We start from the raw sequence: 20971 nt of genomic DNA, 5'->3' as shown, positions 1-20971 counted from the left end.
TCCATTTCCCGATAAAAAAATTCATAAATACTAATCTAGGCAAAGGGCGACCTGTGTGCCCAATTTAAGGTAAATCGAACCAAGAACAACCAAGAAAAGATCGTTCACTGGTTCTCTTCCCGGAAAAAAAGTATCGTAAATACTAATCTAGGCAAAGGGCTACCTATATACCAAATTTCAGGCAAATCGAACCGTGAATAGAATTTGTTCGAATAGATCGGTCGCTGGTCCACTTCCCGGAAAGAAACTTCACAGGAACGCTATCCTATCTTTCAAGTTGGATCACACTGCACACGGTGTACAAATTTGATTGCAATCGGTTAAGTATATTAGGAGTCCATCGCGAAAAAACATTGGACACGAAATTTATATATATTCAGATGGTACGGAAATGAGTTCCAAACTATTTACTAACTTTATAATGTTGCGATCGTTACGCCGCTCTATGGCCTTTCATGGCCACTACTAATTAATTTCATTCCTTGTAATTTGTCTGAGCTATATATCGTGCTTAAAGCATTTTTTGCATAGATACATATTGTAACGATTTCTGGAAATTCCTCACCTCATTCTATATGCGTGTGTATGTGTGAGTAACAACTTCTGCTCTTAGCTGATGACTACATAAATGTATTTGAGATAATCTCTTAACTTCGAGCTGCTATTTATATGTGTGGAATATTCTTCGTTGCCTAGTACATAAGTGTGGCTGCTTGCTTTAATTTGCACATGTACCTAAGTGTGGCTGCTTGCTTCTTTGCTGTTGTAATTATTTACTAACAGCTTAGTGATACAAACATTCGCCACAATACAATAAACTGATCTTAACTTTAACAGTTCTCCTCGGAATAATAAGGTTATGCATAAAATTTGCGCGACCGTTACAATGAAAAACCTCTTAGGTCAAAAATTAATCAAACAGGAAACGCTCTTGTGTATTTTTTTTTTATATTATTTTACAAACTATTTTAAGTAGAAGTTTATATTATTATGTACAAAATAATTTGTGCAACTATTTTGACTATTAATTTCATTGGTGTTATAATTTACATCTAATTCGTATGTATTAAAATACTTTGCGAATTCTTTAAATTAACAACTATCAACTAATCTAAATAATAATTATCTTCAGTTTAAATCTGTTTGCAGAAATTCACAGTAAAAAAAACATAAATTTTCAACATAACAAATATAAATACTTTTAAAATTTCTAACTAACGAATCCAAAAGTACTGCATAACAATTTGAAACAATTGTTTATGCCTATTTTCCCCGCTATTTCCACATTTCAAACATTAATTAACCAATTATTCACAACTTAATACTTATTATATAAATACACACTACAAGTGAGGTACGTGAGATTTTCGTAAATTTGGTACACTGTGAACTTAGATCTTGTAGAAATGTATTCTGCTCGCTTGCAACAGTCCCAACGAACGCAAATACCGTTACGTTCAATATTAGCCCTACAGTCGGCTACTCTCACGTGTCGTTGGCGTGTATTTATCGTGTCCATTGCTCGATAGTTGTAAGTGCTGTGGAATTATCGCTGGGCGTCCGTTATGTGGTAGAACTTCGTCAACGCTAAATACAGAATTGTCATGCCCGCGCATTTGTCGGGTATTTGCCTCTAGTCCTTCGATCTTTTGCTCGCCTTGAGCTTTAGTGGAATCATTGTCTTTTGGTTTGCCTTCCAGCATGAAGGTTGTGATAAGGAAGAGCACGGAACCTAAAACGAAGATAATAAAAGATTTAATCAATTAAGAGTTATCTTCTTATTATCACGATAAACTTACTAATGCCATAAAAACCTGCATAGAAAATCATGAACGACTCCCGGAAACCGATGATTTTAGCAACAGGATCCAATAGAATTGGCAAATTGCCACCAATATTATTCATAACGAACAAAAACACACCAATTGTTGATGAACGCACTTGAAGTGGCACTATTTCCACAACAATAGCAAAAACAATGCCAAACCACATCTCAGCAAAAAAGTAACTGCAACCCAAAGTGATCATAGCCCATAAGGGATCAAAATATACTGAGCCAAAAGCAGGCAATGTGGCAATCAATTGACTTAAAGCGAGTACCAAAGCACGTGAACGTATGCCCATCTTTGCCACAATCTTATCGGAAACAACACCTCCAACTACAACACCAACACTACCAATGCCAATGGTCACAGCAAATAACCACCAACCGAGATCGACATCAGGGAAATAAATATTATAGTAGAGATCAGCATTGTAAGCAAAAGTCATGCCACCCGAGTGACGTATAGATGCGGCAATCATCAACATAATCATAGCAGGATTTATCAATACTTTCCATAATCCAATCTTTTCGCCATTCTTGTCACGACCACCTTCACCAATGGCCTTACGTTCCGGTTCCTTGAGCGTGGTACCTGTTATTGCGGCCATCAGAATGGCTAATACGCCCGTACCAAGGTAGCACACACGCCAGCCGAGATTGAAGAAATTTGATCGGGTAATGTAACGACCGACAGGAAAGGCAATACCGTAACCACCATAGATACCCCAATTAAAAATGGCCATTACCAAAGCACGCTTGTTTTCGGGAAATATGTCGGACATAATGCCTGTCGCCAAAGGATTGCAACCGGATTCACTGTTAAAGCACACAATTTTATTTATATATTCTCGGTATGTTGTTGCAATTTACTTACCCCAAAGCCATCAACATACGTAGTAGCAGCAGTTGCCAGTAAGCGCTTACAGTGCCTTGTAAAATTATTGCAACGCCAAAGATGAGCGTACAAACTGTAAGCATTTTGACGCGATTATATTTATCTGCAGCGAAACCCATAAAGACGCCAGCAATCGTGAAGACTAATATGAAGGTGGGACCCGCAAGAATTTGATAATCAATACCTAAACCATTGTAGTTCCATTCGCAGTAGGCAGTGTCATTAATTGATAAAGCAAGACAGCTATAAAAAATTGGAGAATGAATGTTTGTAAGCGATGAGGGCAAATATATATGTATGTATGTATATGTGCATACCTTTCCTCCTCCTTCGATTTTGAACATTGTTGTGGTAGCTCCTGACGACTGAATGCGGTATTATTTTGTTGACAGGCCATGTCACCATAATCCAAATCAATGGCAGTCTGCTTGGAAGTAACGCCAATAAGATAATGACCTAATTCACCAAGAATATAACCAACAGTGAGCACAGCTAATACATAAGCATTGTAGTAGCCGCTTAGTCTCTGCGTTATCGGAACCATTTTGTGACTTAATTAGTTGCTGAAAATAAAACAATTTTAGAAAATGTGTTAAGCAGTGTTTGAAAATGCTAAGGGAAGTGTCATAGTTAGAAATATGTTAACGTAGGATCGCACCCATACCACACATTGAACTCATCTGATGAAGTGAAAATAACAAAAAAATTCGTAGTAGGAAAGATACAATCAAAAAGTTCCAAAATGGAATATTAAAGTGAGTTCATTCATTTTTTTAAATGTCCAATAACAAACATATTAGCGGTATTTACATTTGGCATGTTAAATGTTAAATTGGCAGTCTTAATTGCATATTTCTTTTATAAACTTTTTATAATAAATTGAAGCTCAACTATATAGCAATTAGAGGACTTTTGAGCTAAAAGTTGATTTTAAAGTAAAATAAATAAATGTAAGGCGCGATAGCCGCCGAAGAGATTTAAGGCCGAGCTTCTCTCCCAATTTGCGTTGTGATCCTTTTAGTTTTTCCTACAAATGGGCGGGATGGGACCTACTTGTTTTATGCCAACTCGGAACGGCATCTGCAAGGCAGATGAGTTTTTACTGAGAAGCTTTTCATAGCAGAAGTACACTCGCTTGCCAAATACAGGGGCGACCCGACACCGCTTAAAAAAATGTCCTTCTAATTGAAAAAAACCTGTTTCTTTTTATGTTGCTTTGCCCGGGGCGGGAGGATTTATCCAAGGTTGAGATCGGTATCATTCGGAACTTTATCGTTGCTGCGCAACGATTTTCTAAGTAGCTATAGCTACGTCACCGTTATTATATTGTACGAGCCGGACACGTGCGCATCTTGTGCAAGCAATATAAAAGTCTTATCAAATATCAACAAAAATCAGCTGTTCTATCAATGAATTAAAACTTACAGCTTGCGCTACCATCTAGCGTATCATAGCAACTGCCAGTAATGCAGTGCAAATATTCATAATAGTGCCATAGTACAAATAGATTTCTTTGTGTGCTCACAATCGTTTATTTTTAACAAATTATTTTAATAAAATATAGCTAAACAAAAGCACTACGTCCAAAATTGCTCAAGGCTCGCTAATAGCCCGAATCTCCAATTTTACAACGAAAATTGTATTTATAGATTTGGGTTCCAAATAAGAGAGAAAAAGGGACCCGTACATAAAAACAGCAATTAGAAATAGTATATATGATATGGTATCAGAACGGACCTTCATGTTTTCCAAGTGAGATTCCCCTATCAGGACAGCTACCACCTAATCTAACCGGTGCACAGTGTTTCGTGTAGAACAAGCTAGCTGGGCAAAGTTCTTATTCCAAGAAAAGTGTAATGAGAAATGAAAGAAAACAAACAAAACAACGGAAGGCAGGAGTGGCCGTAAAATACATTGATTAATTTGCAAAATTCTTGTTGAATATTATGCTTCATATTTTTTTTAAGTGAACACTTTTATATAATTTTTTTGATGGATTCTAAGCTCGAAGGTAAGTAAAATTTTTTAATAGTAATTCTTTCGCAATTAGAGTATTTTCAATATATTTAACATTCCGTTATTAAGAAGAAAAGGTATTTTTTCTCTATATTTTTAAATTTAGGGACAAAAAAGTTACATATATCCGCCGACATCCGGGCTAAATTTTACATATGTTGTAGTCGCAAGTATTCTCTAATAGTCCAAAGAAAAAACCATTGCGAATTCTTTGCACATCTATTTTAAATTTTTTTTTTTTGTAGATTTAGTTATCTCTACATATAAAATAGGATGTATGTACGTACCAGCTCCGACGAGATATTTGAACCTTTAAAGCTGATCTATAAACGGCAAAACTAATCCCCAGGTACAGGGAACAAATACGTAGCCATAAAACACACAAAAATAAACGCGCAAGGTCAACAAGAGCACACCAAAAGCAAAAAGGCCAAGATCACTGACTTCAACCTGCCACAACCTACCGCACCAGTCACCAAGGCATAAAAACAGATAGAAGTTTTTGTTAGTTTATTACCTACAAACTTGACGTATACTTTAATCAGCAAGTGGGGTTGCGATGGAAGCTCTGGCCATAGCACATATAAGCAAAAGATTACATGCAGTTCTGAAACTGATGAATTTTTGTTTATATTTTCCTTCGTTCCTCTTCAATTACAGGATGAAAAAGGTAACATTGTTTGGCAGAATCTTCGACCTTCTTCTACCATGTATTGTCGTCCAATTAAATTTATTTTTTCTAAAGAAAAAAAAGATTTTATTGTTTTTGAAACGAACAAAGTTTTAGAGGAGATAAATGCGCTGTTGCCAACAAAGTACATGCTCGAAGAATACGAAGTTTCCGTAAATCACAATATGCTTCTAACAATGATTGACGGAAAAGATTGCAATGCTTTGACTGAAACTTCTTCCGCACAAAAGTGTTATATTTGTGGTGCCACTCCAAAAGATATGAATAATGAGTTACGGGACTTTACGCCTAACCGAGATAATCTTGATTTTGGTTTGTCTACTCTCCATGCATGGATAAGATGTTTTGAATGCTTGCTTCATATAAGTTATCGCCTCGAAGTAAAAAAGTGGCAGCTTAGGAATGAGGCAGATAAAGAGAGTGTAAAGCTACGTTCCAACGAAATCCAGAATAAATTTAAAAGTGTACTTGGATTGATTGTAGATAAACCAAAACCAGGTTTCGGCAATACCAATGACGGCAACACTGCTCGTAGGTTTTTCGAAAATTCTGAGGCTAGTGCTGAGATTACGGGATTGGATGTAACGCTCATCAAAAGATTCGACACTCTCCTTCGCGCATTAGCATCTGGGTACAATATAAATATCCAAAGATTTGAAAAATTTGCGGTCGAGACTAGATCTCTATCCATGGTTTAATATGCCTGTTGCAGTTCATAAAATCTTAGCGCATAGTACTGATATTATAAAATCAGCAATTTTACCTATTGGTCAACTTTCAACAAAAGCAGTCGCGTGAAGCTACGAATAGAGATCTTATGAATATGTTGCTTATAACATCGGATCCTTTAGTTAACAGTTTTAGGGAGATACTTAAGAAAAAATTTAGAAGTCTGACTTCAGAAGTCTTAAATTTACTGTTCCCCGATAATGTTGAGGAGTCAATAAATACCCCAGTTGTTTCAAGCTTTCACAGTAGTGTTGCTGATGCTCATGACTATTCCACAAGTGACTCATCGAATGAAAGTGATGATAGCGAATAATAACATAATTATAAAAGATAACCTACCCTATAACTTTTTGTTGGATCAGGTTTTATTTAATTTAAATCTATTGTCTTTTCTACTTTGTATTATACTTTACTTTTAAGTTTTTGTAATAAGTTATTTTCACATAATTAATTTAATTATTTACATTGTTGTTATTATTTTTGTAATTCACTTTTACATTCCTGACTGGTACTATAAAATAATTTTGTAAAAATTGTAGTGCCAGGATAAATACTCAAATAAATATAAAATATGTATGTACATATGTACAGTCACTCACATAAATAAGTAGACACCCCTTTTTGGACAATTCTTACAATCTTCGCTTTCGCAAATTTATTTTAACTAATTTCCCATAAGAAAATTTGTCACGATCTATAACAAAAACTAAATTATATTTAAAAAATGTTTGAAAAATTTTTTTCATATAAAATTTTAATTTTTTTTTTCGGAATTTTTTAGAGTATTGAGATTTGTAGTCCATTTAATTTAAGTACAATAAAGTAATATTCTTAAGTCCTTTAAATTTTTTTGGATCTATGTCACTTATTCACATTAGTTACTGTATATGAAATAAGCAAATGTGTGCATATGAAGTAAAATTTTGGTAAAAAAATAAAAAAAAGAACATATGTATGCCTGAAAAAAATGACGTAGTTGTAATAAATGACTGCATATGAAACGGAAAATCTCATAACATAATTTTGTCCAGCTAGCTTGTTCTACACGAAACACTTTGCGGTGTGGTAAGCGGAGCACGCTACCATCACACCACGACGGCCGCCGCTTTAATACTTGGTCAAGCGTTTGCCGAATGTTTTGAGCAAGTGATTTCTGGATCTACTTATCTGCCCAGTTCTAGATATCAAAACATACATTTTTAGAAAATATGCAACCCTCAAGAAGTCTTGAAAGTAAAATGGATTTAATAACATCCAATCGTTCAGCTACCCTAAGTTTTGTAGTCAAACTAACTACCGTTAAATCGAAACTCCAGTTTGCTAAAAAATCATCTTTCTCAACTAACTACTTGTTGTGACCGTTATTTACGTATTTAATGCCAGTGAAGTTTATTTTTTATAAGTTTGTTTTGCATTTACATATTTATAGGTATGTATCCGTATGTGTTCGAGCGCTCAAACACGAACTCAAACTCCGTGAGTTGTCCACACTTTAGCAAATTAATTGTGCTATACTTCCGAAATGCCAATTTATTATTTGACAAAAAAAAATTTACCTACAACACTGGTCACGATAAATTTTTATTTAAATACACGCGCATATCTTTATCGTTACGATTGAAATAATTCAAATCATTGGAGCTTTGCTTTTTGTGTTTCTATAATCTAGATGCATTCAACAAATATTCTAAAGGTTGCACTTTACAGTTCTTGGGATATATGTATATCGTCATTATTAGTTGTATGTATCCGACATTATCCGACATTTATATAAAACGTGACTCGTAAAAGTAAATATATTGTCCTTTATAATTGACTTGTGGTCTTGAGTTTCCTTTTTCAAAAATTTACGTAAGTGGACTTGAACGAAAGTGGATAATTTGGTTTGTTAATCGAAGTTTATCCGATTGGGAAGCATAAAGCTGGAGACATTGGTGCTTTATCGGTAACCGTATCGGTAACGTTTTAACAGCTGATTCGACCAACCTTATGAGAATCAATGCAATCGATTATTGGTGACGCTAAGGTCGTAACCGTATCGTAGCCAACCAATTGGGTTTTGGTTTACCATCGTAACGATAAACAGCTGATTACGTTAGGGATACGGATACAGCGATACGACATACGGCACCAATGACTCCGGCTTAAAGTACTAAAATGATCAGTAAGATGCGAATTTGAATAGGTTGAAATGGCCCGTCAACCACACATATGCCGTATCAGTGAGTTTTACAGCTCCGGCTCACGCTCAATTCTCACGGGAATGCTCTGGATCATTGAGAGACTTGAGAAGCAGATGTCGTGAAATTTTCGCACACGTGAAATGTGATAGGCAGATGTCGCCGCTGTTTTTCATTTAAATCATACGGCGAAAGGCTAAGCAGCGACATCTATTTTTGAAAAAGTAGGTTTATTAAAGGCAGCGTTGCTAAACTAAAAAGAAGTAATTAACAAATTATCTGGCTCACAAATTGAACCAGACTTCTATCTGGATTTATCTGGCTCAAATCGTTGTTGTTGCATTTACATGCAAATTTATTTATCTGGCTCAGGATTTTGCCACCGGATGATAGCTATAGACTGAATGTGTCCATCACCAAACGCATGATTGATAACTTTAAGATATTCTTTTTGTAACGCTTTCGCCTAGGTCCCGGTCTTTAAACGGTTTTATTTAGTACAAGATCAACTCAGTTTGTCAGTTAAACTACGCTCAAACTTATTATGCAGTTCTTCAGTCTACTTTAACTGAACTTTAAGCTGAGCTTAAGCGGACAATATGGCAGGGTTAAACTGTAGTTAACCTCTTGGTGATTTGCGATCGTTAGATATGGCGTCGAATATACCCAACAAGCATTTGGGCTTGAATACCACTAGAGCTCAAGTTGATGACTGACATACTTCTCTTAAGCATCAGCAGTTGTTTCGAAACAGTGGCTCAACTCGAGATAATCAGCAAAATAGGGGATTTTTTATAAAGAAAAAAATGCTATTACTTAAGTTGAAAAAATGTAATTCCCAGCTTATGGTTCTCTAATTGGACTCAAATGTAAGATTCCATACTACAGTATTTTCACGAAAATGAAATATATATAATTTATTTTTGATTAATTACGCGTCATTACTGCTGTCAACCAGGTGTTTATTTCTGACAATGAACTCTACCTCAACTCTATATCTAATGTAGGATATCAATTGGAGAAATATATTGGATATTCATTTGAGAAGTGTGCATTTCCCAAAATCTTTCAAAGTTTTGATAATAATTTGATAATGATAATCAACTCGAGAACTCAAAATTTTACAAAGTATCCCAAAGATTGGATAGTGACTGGAGAATGAAGTTGGATATCAACTCGAGAACTGTTTGGTTTAAGAATAATTAAATAATGATGTTGGGTTGTTTGATCGGTAAACAAAGTCCAGCTATTGACATATCAACAAATTATCTAGATAATAGAAAACCAATGTTGCGGTACAAAAAATTATACCCCAAAGGCGGCCTTAAATTGTGACAGAAAAACAGCTCAGTAGTTTAACTGGAGTTTAAATTTATTAGAGTTTAAGCAAACTTAATTTAAGCAAACTTAATTTAAGCTTAGCTTAACCAACTACTGAAAAACCTGGCCTAAGTCGACTTAAGCCAAATCAAAAGAATATCATAGATAAAAATCATATAATAAGCTTATTAAGAAATAACTATATTATGTATGTACACTAGGGTGGCCACAAGAAATCAATTTTAGATTTTCCGCTGGGGCACCCCCATAAAGTATGCCAATATATTAGAAAATGATGCATACAAAGTTTCAGGCCAATCCAATGTTAACACGTGCCTCATTGAGGTCAAAGTTAGGAAACACAGCGATTTTTCAGAAAAAAATTTTTGTGTTTCGTCAGTAAAAGGGAAACCATTTATGCCAGGAACTTGACTCGTACACCATTCGATAGGTAATTTTATTTGTATTGATTTTGATCTTAGTAATATTTTTATAAAACGGTTGTTTTTAGCAGTATTTAGCATTTATCAGATCGGGTCATAGTGGATATCCCTAATTTTGAATTTCCATGCAAACGTCTATGGACATTACAATATTCAGTCAAGTTCCTGGCATAAATGGTTTCACTTTTACTGACGAAACACTAAAATTTTTTCTGAAAAATCGCTGTTTTTCCTAACGTTGACCTCAATGAGGCACGTATTAACATTATCGGATTGACCTGAAACTTTGCAATAATCATTTTCTGATCTATTGCTATATGTGCCCCGAAAGATAGAACAAAAATTAAAATTCAACATATACCTTGTAGCCACCCTAATGTACACGTATGTTGTTCTTAAATAGAAAATGCAATAAAATATATAATTATATTGCGTGTTTTCGATCGTTATTTTATAAGACAAGTTTATTAAAAGTTGTCTTTGATACTTCATATAACAAAACAATGCCCGTCAACTTCTAAAGCTTTTACCTGTATTTAACACCTTATTCCAGTCAAACCGATTCAATTTCTAAAATAAGCACGCTTGCTTTTAAATTCTCATGCAAAAATTTTCCATTTACATTTTAATGGTGATGAGACATGCTTTTTAGTTTGAAATTTTCCTGAGCATTTTATTTACATATTGACGAGTAGGTGGAAGCTCACATTAGCTGGATTCGTGGTTCGAAAATGTGTTATCTCAGCATACCGTTGAAACATATCATACTCGGAATCCGAGTTTATTTCAAAAACCACTAATACTAATTCAATGCATTATCAGCTGAAATTGGACCAAATTCAATTAAATTTCTGTTGCCGTTTGTTGAAAAAGGACGTTTTCGAACATGCAGCCGGAATAGAACTACTCTCTACTCAACTATCGTTGTACATAAAGCAAAGATCTTGATTCAGATAAACATTTTTGCATGTAAACGCAACAACAACGATTTCAACCAGATAAATTCAGATGGAAAGAAATCTGGCTCAATTTGTGAGCCAGAAAATTTGTTAATTTCTTGTCTTTAGTTTGGCAACGCTGCCCTTCCTAAACCAAAAATAAAGAATCGGTACGTTTGCGCCTTGGCAGCCACGCCAATGTTGACGGATATAAATTCGGCACTGTAAAGGACTTCGTCTTTGTCAGCGAAAGCAATATCAGCTTAGATATCAAACGGAAAACCATTTATTCGTTCGCACGGAGCTTTTACTCCACAAGCATTGCAAAATATTTACAAACCCTTTGAAAAATTTCATATAGTTCTCATGTTGATATCCAATATGATTCTCCAATCATTATCTATCCTTTGAGAAATTCTGTGAAACTTTTAACTCTGGAGTTGATCTCCGGCATCATTCTCAAGTTATTCTCCAACCTCGGAGAGAAATTGGTAGTACTGAAATGTATATCCAACATATTTCTACAGTAAATATTCCACATTGAGGTGATGTTGAAAATAGAAATGTTTTCCAAAGCCAACTGCTGCTTATTGTGAAGGAAAAAAAGAAGTAGTTGGTAGCATTAATGAACCGTTATAATTATTTGCATCTTGCTTTTTAGTCCAATTATATAATTACATTTGAGTAGAAGTTAGGAACAAATTTCTTTTCAATTGGGAAACAGCATTCTTTGCCATATAAAAAAATGGCCTTTTCGTTGATGATTCTTAAGTTGAGAAACAACGCTTGATATTTGAGAAGTATGCTAGTTATCAAATTGAGCTCTAATGTTATTCAAGCCCAAATGTTTATTGGGTATAGGCTTCCATAATTCAAACGTAACCGCATACGAATTTAATCTATTATTGAATGCTGCAGGCTTGAAACAGAATCAAAAATCTTGTAAAATTTTTAATCTTGTACGATTTTTGTTGTTGTTTAAGAACTGTCAAAAATGTGCTACCGCATTCCATTTCAAATAAATAAAAAAGTTGTAGCAAACCGCACGCGAGTAATTAATGAAGAGTGAAATCAAAACCGAATTATGCCAAAAAAAATCGAAAAACTTGTCTGGAATTATGCAGACTCACATAAGAGTGAAATCAAAACCGAATTATGCCAAAAAAAATCGAAAAACTTGTCTGGAATTATGCAGACTCACATAATTCCAGACAAGTTTTTCGATTTTTTTTGGCATAATTCGGTTTTGATTTCACTCTTCATTAATTACTCGCGTGCGGTTTGCTACAACTTTTTTATTTATTTGAAATGGAATGCGGTAGCACATTTTTGACAGTTCTTAAACAACAACAAAAATCGTACAAGATTAAAAATTTTACAAGATTTTTGATTCTGTTTCAAGCCTGCAGCATTCAATAATAGATTAAATTCGTATGCGGTTACGTTTGAATTATGGAAGCCTATACCCAATAAACATTTGGGCTTGAATAACATTAGAGCTCAATTTGATAACTAGCATACTTCTCAAATATCAAGCGTTGTTTCTCAACTTAAGAATCATCAACGAAAAGGGCATTTTTTTATATGGCAAAGAATGCTGTTTCCCAATTGAAAAGAAATTTGTTCCTAACTTCTACTCAAATGTAATTATATAATTGGACTAAAAAGCAAGATGCAAATAATTATAACGGTTCATTAATGCTACCAACTACTTCTTTTTTTCCTTCACAATAAGCAGCAGTTGGCTTTGGAAAACATTTCTATTTTCAACATCACCTCAACATGTTCTAACGCCCAAACAAGACTAGTGGGAAAAATAAATGACAAACCTTTTGTTTATGTTTATTTACGCTATTGTCATAATGTTGCTTTTTATTGTTTATTTTTTTTGTTTGGTCATATTTAAAACGGATATACATACCAGCTGGTTAATGGATTTTAAATGTAAAATTTTTTCTGAGAGATCAAAAGCCAATTCGAAGGTTCCATACCAAGTAAGAACAAATAAGGTAGTATGTAAAAAGAAAAAGCTTAAATATCATATGCAGATAATGACATACAAATGTCCATATATAAAAAATTTCAAAGATCTTGTAATCGCAACTGCCTTTCATTTAGTGCTCACTTATTTAAACAGCTAAACAATTTAATGAGCAAGCTTACGCAAATTTTTATAAATATTTCAAGCACTAACAGACATATCAATCCCAATTTGACAGAAAAACATATAAAACTCACATAAAAAATGACAGCTTGAATGCTTTGACGGTGTTACTTTGTATAATTAAACAAATAAATAACAAGTAGGAACGGAACTGTCTTCGGTTGTGCTGAAGACTTCATACCTTTCATTAATGAACAATCTTATGAAATTTGAAAAGAACTCGTCAAATTGAACAATCAATTATGTAGTTTATACAACCGATCTAAATGGTATATTTAGACAATAAAGTATGCAATTTATGTGAGCATTAGGGAAATTTCAAACTTCTGATTAGAAAGAAATTACTAAATTCTTTTGTACTAAAAATCGGTTGTATGGGAGATAAATGCTTTAGTGCTGGGAATCCGGTCGTTTCCGATAAGTAATTAATCTGGGCGTCTGACCAAATTTCATGAAGATATTTAAAAAAAAATTATGGGAAATCGCGTATTGTAACTACGTGATACAATGGACGCTACCGACAGAACCTTACGAAATTTTGAGGTCTCCATTGTGGAGAAAACTCTTTTAGAATCGAGGAATCCATAAACTAACCCTGACTTAGAGGTCTGGTTCATGTATGGATCACGTATGGATCCGAATTCGATGACAGAAAATCGGGAGCTGGCACATATGGGCCGAACTTCAAGAAATCGATACTGAATGGGATGCTGCCCCACTATTTTTCAGGCAGAAATCCATACAATAGAAGATTTTGGTAAATAATGTCTGCGAAGAGGCTTATAGGCCGAACTTCAAGAAATCGATTCTGAATGGGAATGCTACCCCACTATTTTTCAGGTAGGAGTCCATGCAATAGAAGATTGTGGTAAATAATATCTGCGAAGAGATTTTCGAGTATCCTCATTATATTATAGCCAAGTAAGGTGTTTTAGCAGCATTCTATGATCTAGAGCCCTTCTCTGGACTCACAAAAGGCACAAAATGGGGAAACCATAAAATAATTAAGTAAATACTTGGCGCAAAGCAATTGAGCTTATGATCCTGATGATTTCGTTATGCTTATTGGTGGGTCCATCTCTACTCCTTTAAGCACACAATTTTTGAGAATCAAACCAAGTTTATGAATATACATACGTAAGGGAGTTCAGGATTTTGTGCAAATGGTATAGCATCAATGAATTACAAACTTGGGTAGCATTTTTTTTACAATACACTAACAAAATACTTGGCTATGCATTTGCTACGTCATGCAAAGAAAAAATTGAAAATGAAAAAAGTGGTTCACGATCCGTAGCTTTCATTTGCTATAGCAACGTTTCCAACATCAAATCGACAAAATTCTCAACTCCCTTATCATTTGATGAAAGGTATAGAAAATAATAACATACATTGAAAGAATTGGCTCACAATTGGAGTATTTTTATTATATTGCTGCGGTTTTATTAATTGACTACTGACACATTAGTATACATATCGCTAGCTTTAATACCAAAAAACTTTAAAAATTAGAGAAGCAGAACCCACTTGATTTTCACTCTTAAGTATATTCTTTTCTGGCAGATGCAGTAAAACTAGTTCCTAAAGCCGGAGTTGGGTTCAACACCTTCCCGCAGCAGCACTGTATAGCCCAGTCCAGCTGCAAAGAGCTGCTCTGAGTATAACAAGTTGTGGAAGGGACACCACAAATTAAATTGGTCATCAAATTGTAAAGCCTTATAAAGTGAAACGCAATCTCTTCGTGACCATTTCCTACGTCATAAGCCACAAGATTTAGCAGAAGCTTGGGGTTAACCTCTTCAACCCTATAACACCCCGTAGTTTCGCTGACCTGCACAGTCTCTCATACTTTTTATTAATTTCCTCTGTGTGTTGTCGTCTATCGCCTTATGGTGTCAGTTTAAAGACACAAATAGAAGATTGCTGTGCGTCACGACATATTCCCGAAATCTTTGTAAATCATGTTGCCATTCCATTGATTTCTAGGACCATATATTGTTCTGTGATGTTAGATTTTACTGCGAGAAGCATTTTCCTGTCTTCTGTACTGATATCTGTAATAGCAGCAAGACCTCCGGATTTCCCCATTATTCATACATTTATGGCCGAGAAATTTTGAGTTCTAGGGAAATTAAGAGGAACATTTCCAATCCATAAGTTGGCAGATTAATGCTGACTTTCAGTAATGAGCACGTTAACTACGCCCCTTCAAGTGAGTTTTCTTAGATTCCTTTGGAAGTAAATGTCTCCATAGATCTAGTCGCGTGGCTTCGATCGATCAGCGCCGCGGGATTCATGGGGTTGATAAGCGCAATACAATAACGTGGTCATATTAATCGCTCCCGAGACGGTCGGGATAGGACCTTAATGGTGCTTTGTTACAGGAACGTAACGAATCTATATATCTGGCAAAGGACAACCAACATCGGTAACACTCACCAAAACTTTTGAGGAGTGTCTTTATCGTTTATACAACAACAATAACAAATGGTCCTATTTGGCTATATCAGTATCTTTGTTGTCTCCTTTCATTCCAATTTAGTTGACGAAGGCGTGCTAAGTATGAGTGAACTGCTGCTTCCTCGTAGAATGCTTAATTCCTACGACAACTTTGTGCGTTAGCAAATTTGGGATCTCAATAGGCGAGAAAGTGACTGCACTATACAGGCAAAGCCAACTGCCTTTGGTTTCCTGTTTCCTAAGAGCCACTCAAGTTATTTGTGGACACGGTCAGCGGCTAGCGTTATGTAGAGGATAGCCAAGTCTCTTGTTGTTGTTGTTCTTATAGCGATAAGGACACTATCCGAAGATTTTGGGGAGTGTTATCGATATTAATGATCTTTTGCCGGATAGAAATCTGGTACGTTCCGGTTACAAGCACCAGATAGGTACTAACCCGACCATCCCGGGAAAGATTTACTATGACTACATGGAACCTTCTAGGCTAGCTCGATGTACCGTTGGCCTCGCCAAAACCATGGTTGCTAAAGAAACAGGATACGGCACAGCTAGGTGAGGTTGACAATTGGGTTGAAGAAGCTATATATTGCGCTGACAACCCCTTGAATCAGTTCGGTATTTTAGTCGCCTCTTACGACAGGCATACCTGCCGCGGGTATATTCTAAGCCCCCTAAACAGCTGGGGGGACCAAGTCTCTTGTCTTGCCTGCCAGTGAAATCAGCAGTTTATCTTGTCTATATTTAAGTAAATATATCCCAACCAGCTTCCAATTTAGTTTCGGGTACTACCAATAATTTTTTATGCGTTGCGATTGATGCCCATCAGACATTTTTCCTCCCTGTTGTGACTAAAACTACTGTCAGCACCTCTTATCTGGGACTTGATCTCGGTGTTAGCCTTGCTATGGAATGAGTGCAGAAAATCGTTTAGGTAATTTTCTGTTAATATAACTTTCATTGCTAATATTCAAATGATTTGATCAAGTTAACATAAACACGGAAAGTGAATTTGTTAGCAAAAAAGTACAATTCTTATTCAATATTACATATATTTGTATGTAATTATAGCCGACACTTTGCGATTTAAAATGTTTTTCTTGTTCATTTGTTTTTGTTTTAATGATTTGTGGCAAACCAAAACACGACTGCACAAGGTTAAATTGAAAAAATTTAATTGAGTACTTAATTATATTGTAACGAACGAAACGAGTAATGCGAAATGGTCTTTATTAGACTACTTTGAGAGTATTTCACAATAACTATTACTTCATAACTAATTGCGTGTTTAAATCAAACTGAATACTGACTACTCAGCTTGCGCTGCTTTTATACTCTCCGTTGCTTCATTCGCATATTTCTACTAAAGTCTAGATGTTTCGCCTTCTAAAACTGCTGTATCTCCTGCTTGGTAATTGAGCTACATATATGCGTGAGTAACAACTTCAGCTGATGACTACATCTGTGTGTGAGTTATCTCTTCGTTGCCTTTTATATATGTGTGTAAATGATTATTGATATGTTCATGTATATACGATTATTTATTTAGTATCAGCTTAGTGATGCTAATATTCGTCACAATATATCTAACTTTAAGTATACGGCTAATTTGAATGGTGCTTTCACAACAGACGATTGGATGGATAAAACGGATTATATTTGATGTCGATAACTTATTTAAAAAAAAATTGTTTACGTGGGTTGAAGAAGTGAGTTAGTTGATATAATTATTTATGTAAAAGGGATGAGACGATGTCAAAGTAAGTAAATAACATTTTTTATTTGATTAAAAAAATAAGAGTCGCTAAATCAAAATCAGAATATAATTCTTTTGCTTTACTATCGACTTCAACATTTTTCACTTAAACATAATAATTATTATTATTTTTAATGATTACGCAGTTTTATTTAATAAAACTACATCTTAATCATACATTGAACAGCGTTTCAGCTAAATCTTGATCGTAAATTACCACACTTTTGCGGTTAACAGCGCGGCTAACCGCGCCACCACTCCCCCAACGTGGAAATGTGACATTTCTAGTAAACCAGTTTGCCATTGACTTTGTCCATTCCAACTTCAAATGGTTATAACTTAACCGGTTTATTACATTGATTGCGGCATGCGCCTTGAAATTGTGGCAAGCACATGGCCGTTTAAGTTATTTTAGGAACTCATATGTATGTATGCACTAGACACAAAAAAAAAAAAAAAAATTTTGTTGCAGCTTTTAATAAGTGGAATGTAGTTTGATGTTACGGTTGGGGTAGTTCATCTAGAGTGGAAGTGAAGACGAACTAGCCAATTTGTTCCAATGAGCACTGATCCAGATCCCCATAAAACTTTAACATGCAAATGCATAAACAACGTTGTGATGCTGATATTTTTCTGGTTCAATTTTGGATACGGATCTGATGATTTCGTTTTTTTGTTGTAGATTTTTGACAGCTAACACTTACTGCATATGGCTTTAAGTGGAGGTGTTCGATATTTACCAACTTTTCCCAGTAGGGGTGTCCATAAGGTTTTATTTTAAGTCTGAAAACAAGTCATTACGGTCATAAATTACTGTATTATATTGATTTTAAACCACCCTAGTAAAACAATATATTTTCCATGTCTAACTATATAGAAAATTTTAATTTAGAAGAAAAGTATTTAATAAAATTTTTATAATTTCACTCTTTTAAGATTTTTTTAAATTAAAACAGAGCTTGATAATACTTCATGACAAGGTTAGACTGCTAAGATAGTTTATGTTGGTCCGTGAGAGCCTCACATAGACAGAATGAGTCCGTTGTGTTACCAGAAGTTTTAAAGACGAAACTGAGAAACGTTATCAAAAACCAGGACCTATGTTATAAAATGACTCCGAAATCTTCTAGGACCTATGCCACTTGCTGATTCTAGATCTAACCGCTGTATTACCCCTAAAAGCTGGAGTCTTAACCTGGCAAGTCCAGGACACGAGCATAAAACGTGCTCGATATTTTCCTCCTCCAACTCACACTTCCTATAACTCGCCTAATTGGGACGTCTACGGAGCAAGTTTTAAAATTTTTGACATCAGCCTTCGAACGATTGTTAAATCAATATGCACTCTTTGAAAATTTAGAAAAATGTTTTTTCAATTAGAAAAAAGTGTTTTTACCCGGGGTCGCCCCCGGGAAGTGATTTGGCATACACTCCGAGTGTATTTCTGCCACGAAAAGCTTCTCAATGAAAATTCTTCTACTTTGTAGATACCGTTCGGAGTCGGCATAAAACATGTAGGTCCCCTCCGTCAAATTTATAGGCAAAATTTAAAAAAGCACGACGGAAATTTTAAGAAAAGCTCTACCTAAATCTAGTCGGGCGTAAATCGCGTCAAGGATTTATTATTTTTTAAATACCACATAATTTCGCGGGTTCGAATCGAGCTCAAGGCCTAACAATAATTTTTTATCATTATTATTGTTATGATAAATTTTTTCTTAATTGAAAAAATTTTTAAATTAGAATAGAAGAAAGAAAAAATTTAGACAACTGCCAAAGCTCGTTGTATAGATCCATTTCGGGAACTGCTAAATTCCTTCATCGGCAACGTTTAGGCGCCGCTGCTATAACCATTCAGCCATCACAGCGGTTTTTTGTTTGTCTTCCTTAATCCTACTTCTATTCTGGTTCGTGCCAATTGATATTCACAACACTGCGACATCTGTTGCAGAATGGATGTGAAAATTGGACTTGTTTGATGGCAATGCCGCCATAGTGTCATATTTTATTGACACTTTCCCCGTGCTCTGGGATATATTAACAATTTTTGTTGTTATATCGGCCTACTGATTTTAAGATCGCGGGTTCGAATCGAGCTCAAGGCCTAACAATAATTTTTTATCATTATTATTGTTATGATAAATTTTTTCTTAATTGAAAAAATTTTTAAATTAGAATAGAAGAAAGAAAAAATTTAGACAACTGCCAAAGCTCGTTGTATAGATCCATTTCGGGAACTGCTAAATTCCTTCATCGGCAACGTTTAGGCGCCGCTGCTATAACCATTCAGCCATCACAGCGGTTTTTTGTTTGTCTTCCTTAATCCTACTTCTATTCTGGTTCGTGCCAATTGATATTCACAACACTGCGACATCTGTTGCAGAATGGATGTGAAAATTGGACTTGTTTGATGGCAATGCCGCCATAGTGTCATATTTTATTGACACTTTCCCCGTGCTCTGGGATATATTAACAATTTTTGTTGTTATATCGGCCTACTGATTTTAAGATCGCGGGTTCGAATCGAGCTCAAGGCCTAACAATAATTTTTTATCATTATTATTGTTATGATAAATTTTTTCTTAATTGAAAAAATTTTTAAATTAGAATAGAAGAAAGAAAAAATTTAGACAACTACCAAAGCTCGTTGTATAGATCCATTTCGGGAACTGCTAAATTCCTTCATCGGCAACGTTTAGGCGCCGCTGCTATAACCATTCAGCCATCACAGCGGTTTTTTGTTTGTCTTCCTTAATCCTACTTCTATTCTGGTTCGTGCCAATTGATATTCACAACACTGCGACATCTGTTGCAGAATGGATGTGAAAATTGGACTTGTTTGATGGCAATGCCGCCATAGTGTCATATTTTATTGACACTTTCCCCGTGCTCTGGGATATATTAACAATTTTTGTTGTTATATCGGCCTACTGATTTTAAGATCGCGGGTTCGAATCGAGCTCAAGGCCTAACAATAATTTTTTATCATTATTATTGTTATGATAAATTTTTTCTTAATTGAAAAAATTTTTAAATTAGAATAGAAGAAAGAAAAAATTTTTATATAACAACAAAAATTGTTAATATATCCCAGAGCACGGGGAAAGTGTCAATAAAATATGACACTATGGCGGCATTGCCATCAAACAAGTCCAATTTTCACATCCATTCTGCAACAGATGTCGCAGTGTTGTGAATATCAATTGGCACGAACCAGAATAGAAGTAGAATTAAGGAAGACAAACAAAAAACCGCTGTGATGGCTGAATGGTTATAGCAGCGGCACCTAAACGTTGCCGATGAAGGAATTTAGCAGTTCCCGAAATGGATCTATACAACGAGCTTTGGCAGTTGTCTAAATTTTTTCTTTCTTCTATTCTAATTTAAAAATTTTTTCAATTAAGAAAAAATTTATCATAACAATAATAATGATAAAAAATTATTGTTAGGCCTTGAGCTCGATTCGAACCCGCGATCTTAAAATCAGTAGGCCGATATAACAACAAAAATTGTTAATATATCCCAGAGCACGGGGAAAGTGTCAATAAAATATGACA

General features: G+C 35.0%; 1 protein-coding gene across 1 annotated transcript in view; it reads right to left on the bottom strand.

The window, feature by feature from the left end:
* Positions 1-931: 931 nt before the first annotated feature.
* LOC137249489 (MFS-type efflux pump MSMEG_3705) overlaps positions 932-20971 on the bottom strand; it is a 63760-nt gene continuing 43720 nt past the window's right edge. Inside the window, exons 2-5 of the mRNA XM_067781045.1 lie at positions 3038-3283; positions 2700-2963; positions 1800-2641; positions 932-1732 (exon numbers count right to left, since the gene is read on the bottom strand). Of these exons, the coding sequence (XP_067637146.1) occupies positions 1470-1732; positions 1800-2641; positions 2700-2963; positions 3038-3264 (1596 nt within the window). The 5' untranslated portion in view covers positions 3265-3283 and the 3' untranslated portion in view covers positions 932-1469. The remainder of the gene's footprint in view (positions 1733-1799; positions 2642-2699; positions 2964-3037; positions 3284-20971) is intronic.

This window comes from Eurosta solidaginis, chromosome 4 (assembly GCF_040869045.1).
Source record: "Eurosta solidaginis isolate ZX-2024a chromosome 4, ASM4086904v1, whole genome shotgun sequence".
NCBI lineage: Eukaryota > Metazoa > Arthropoda > Insecta > Diptera > Tephritidae > Eurosta > Eurosta solidaginis.
The sequence above is the reverse complement of the archived record's forward strand: the minus strand, read 5'-3'. Positions and strand labels throughout refer to the sequence as shown.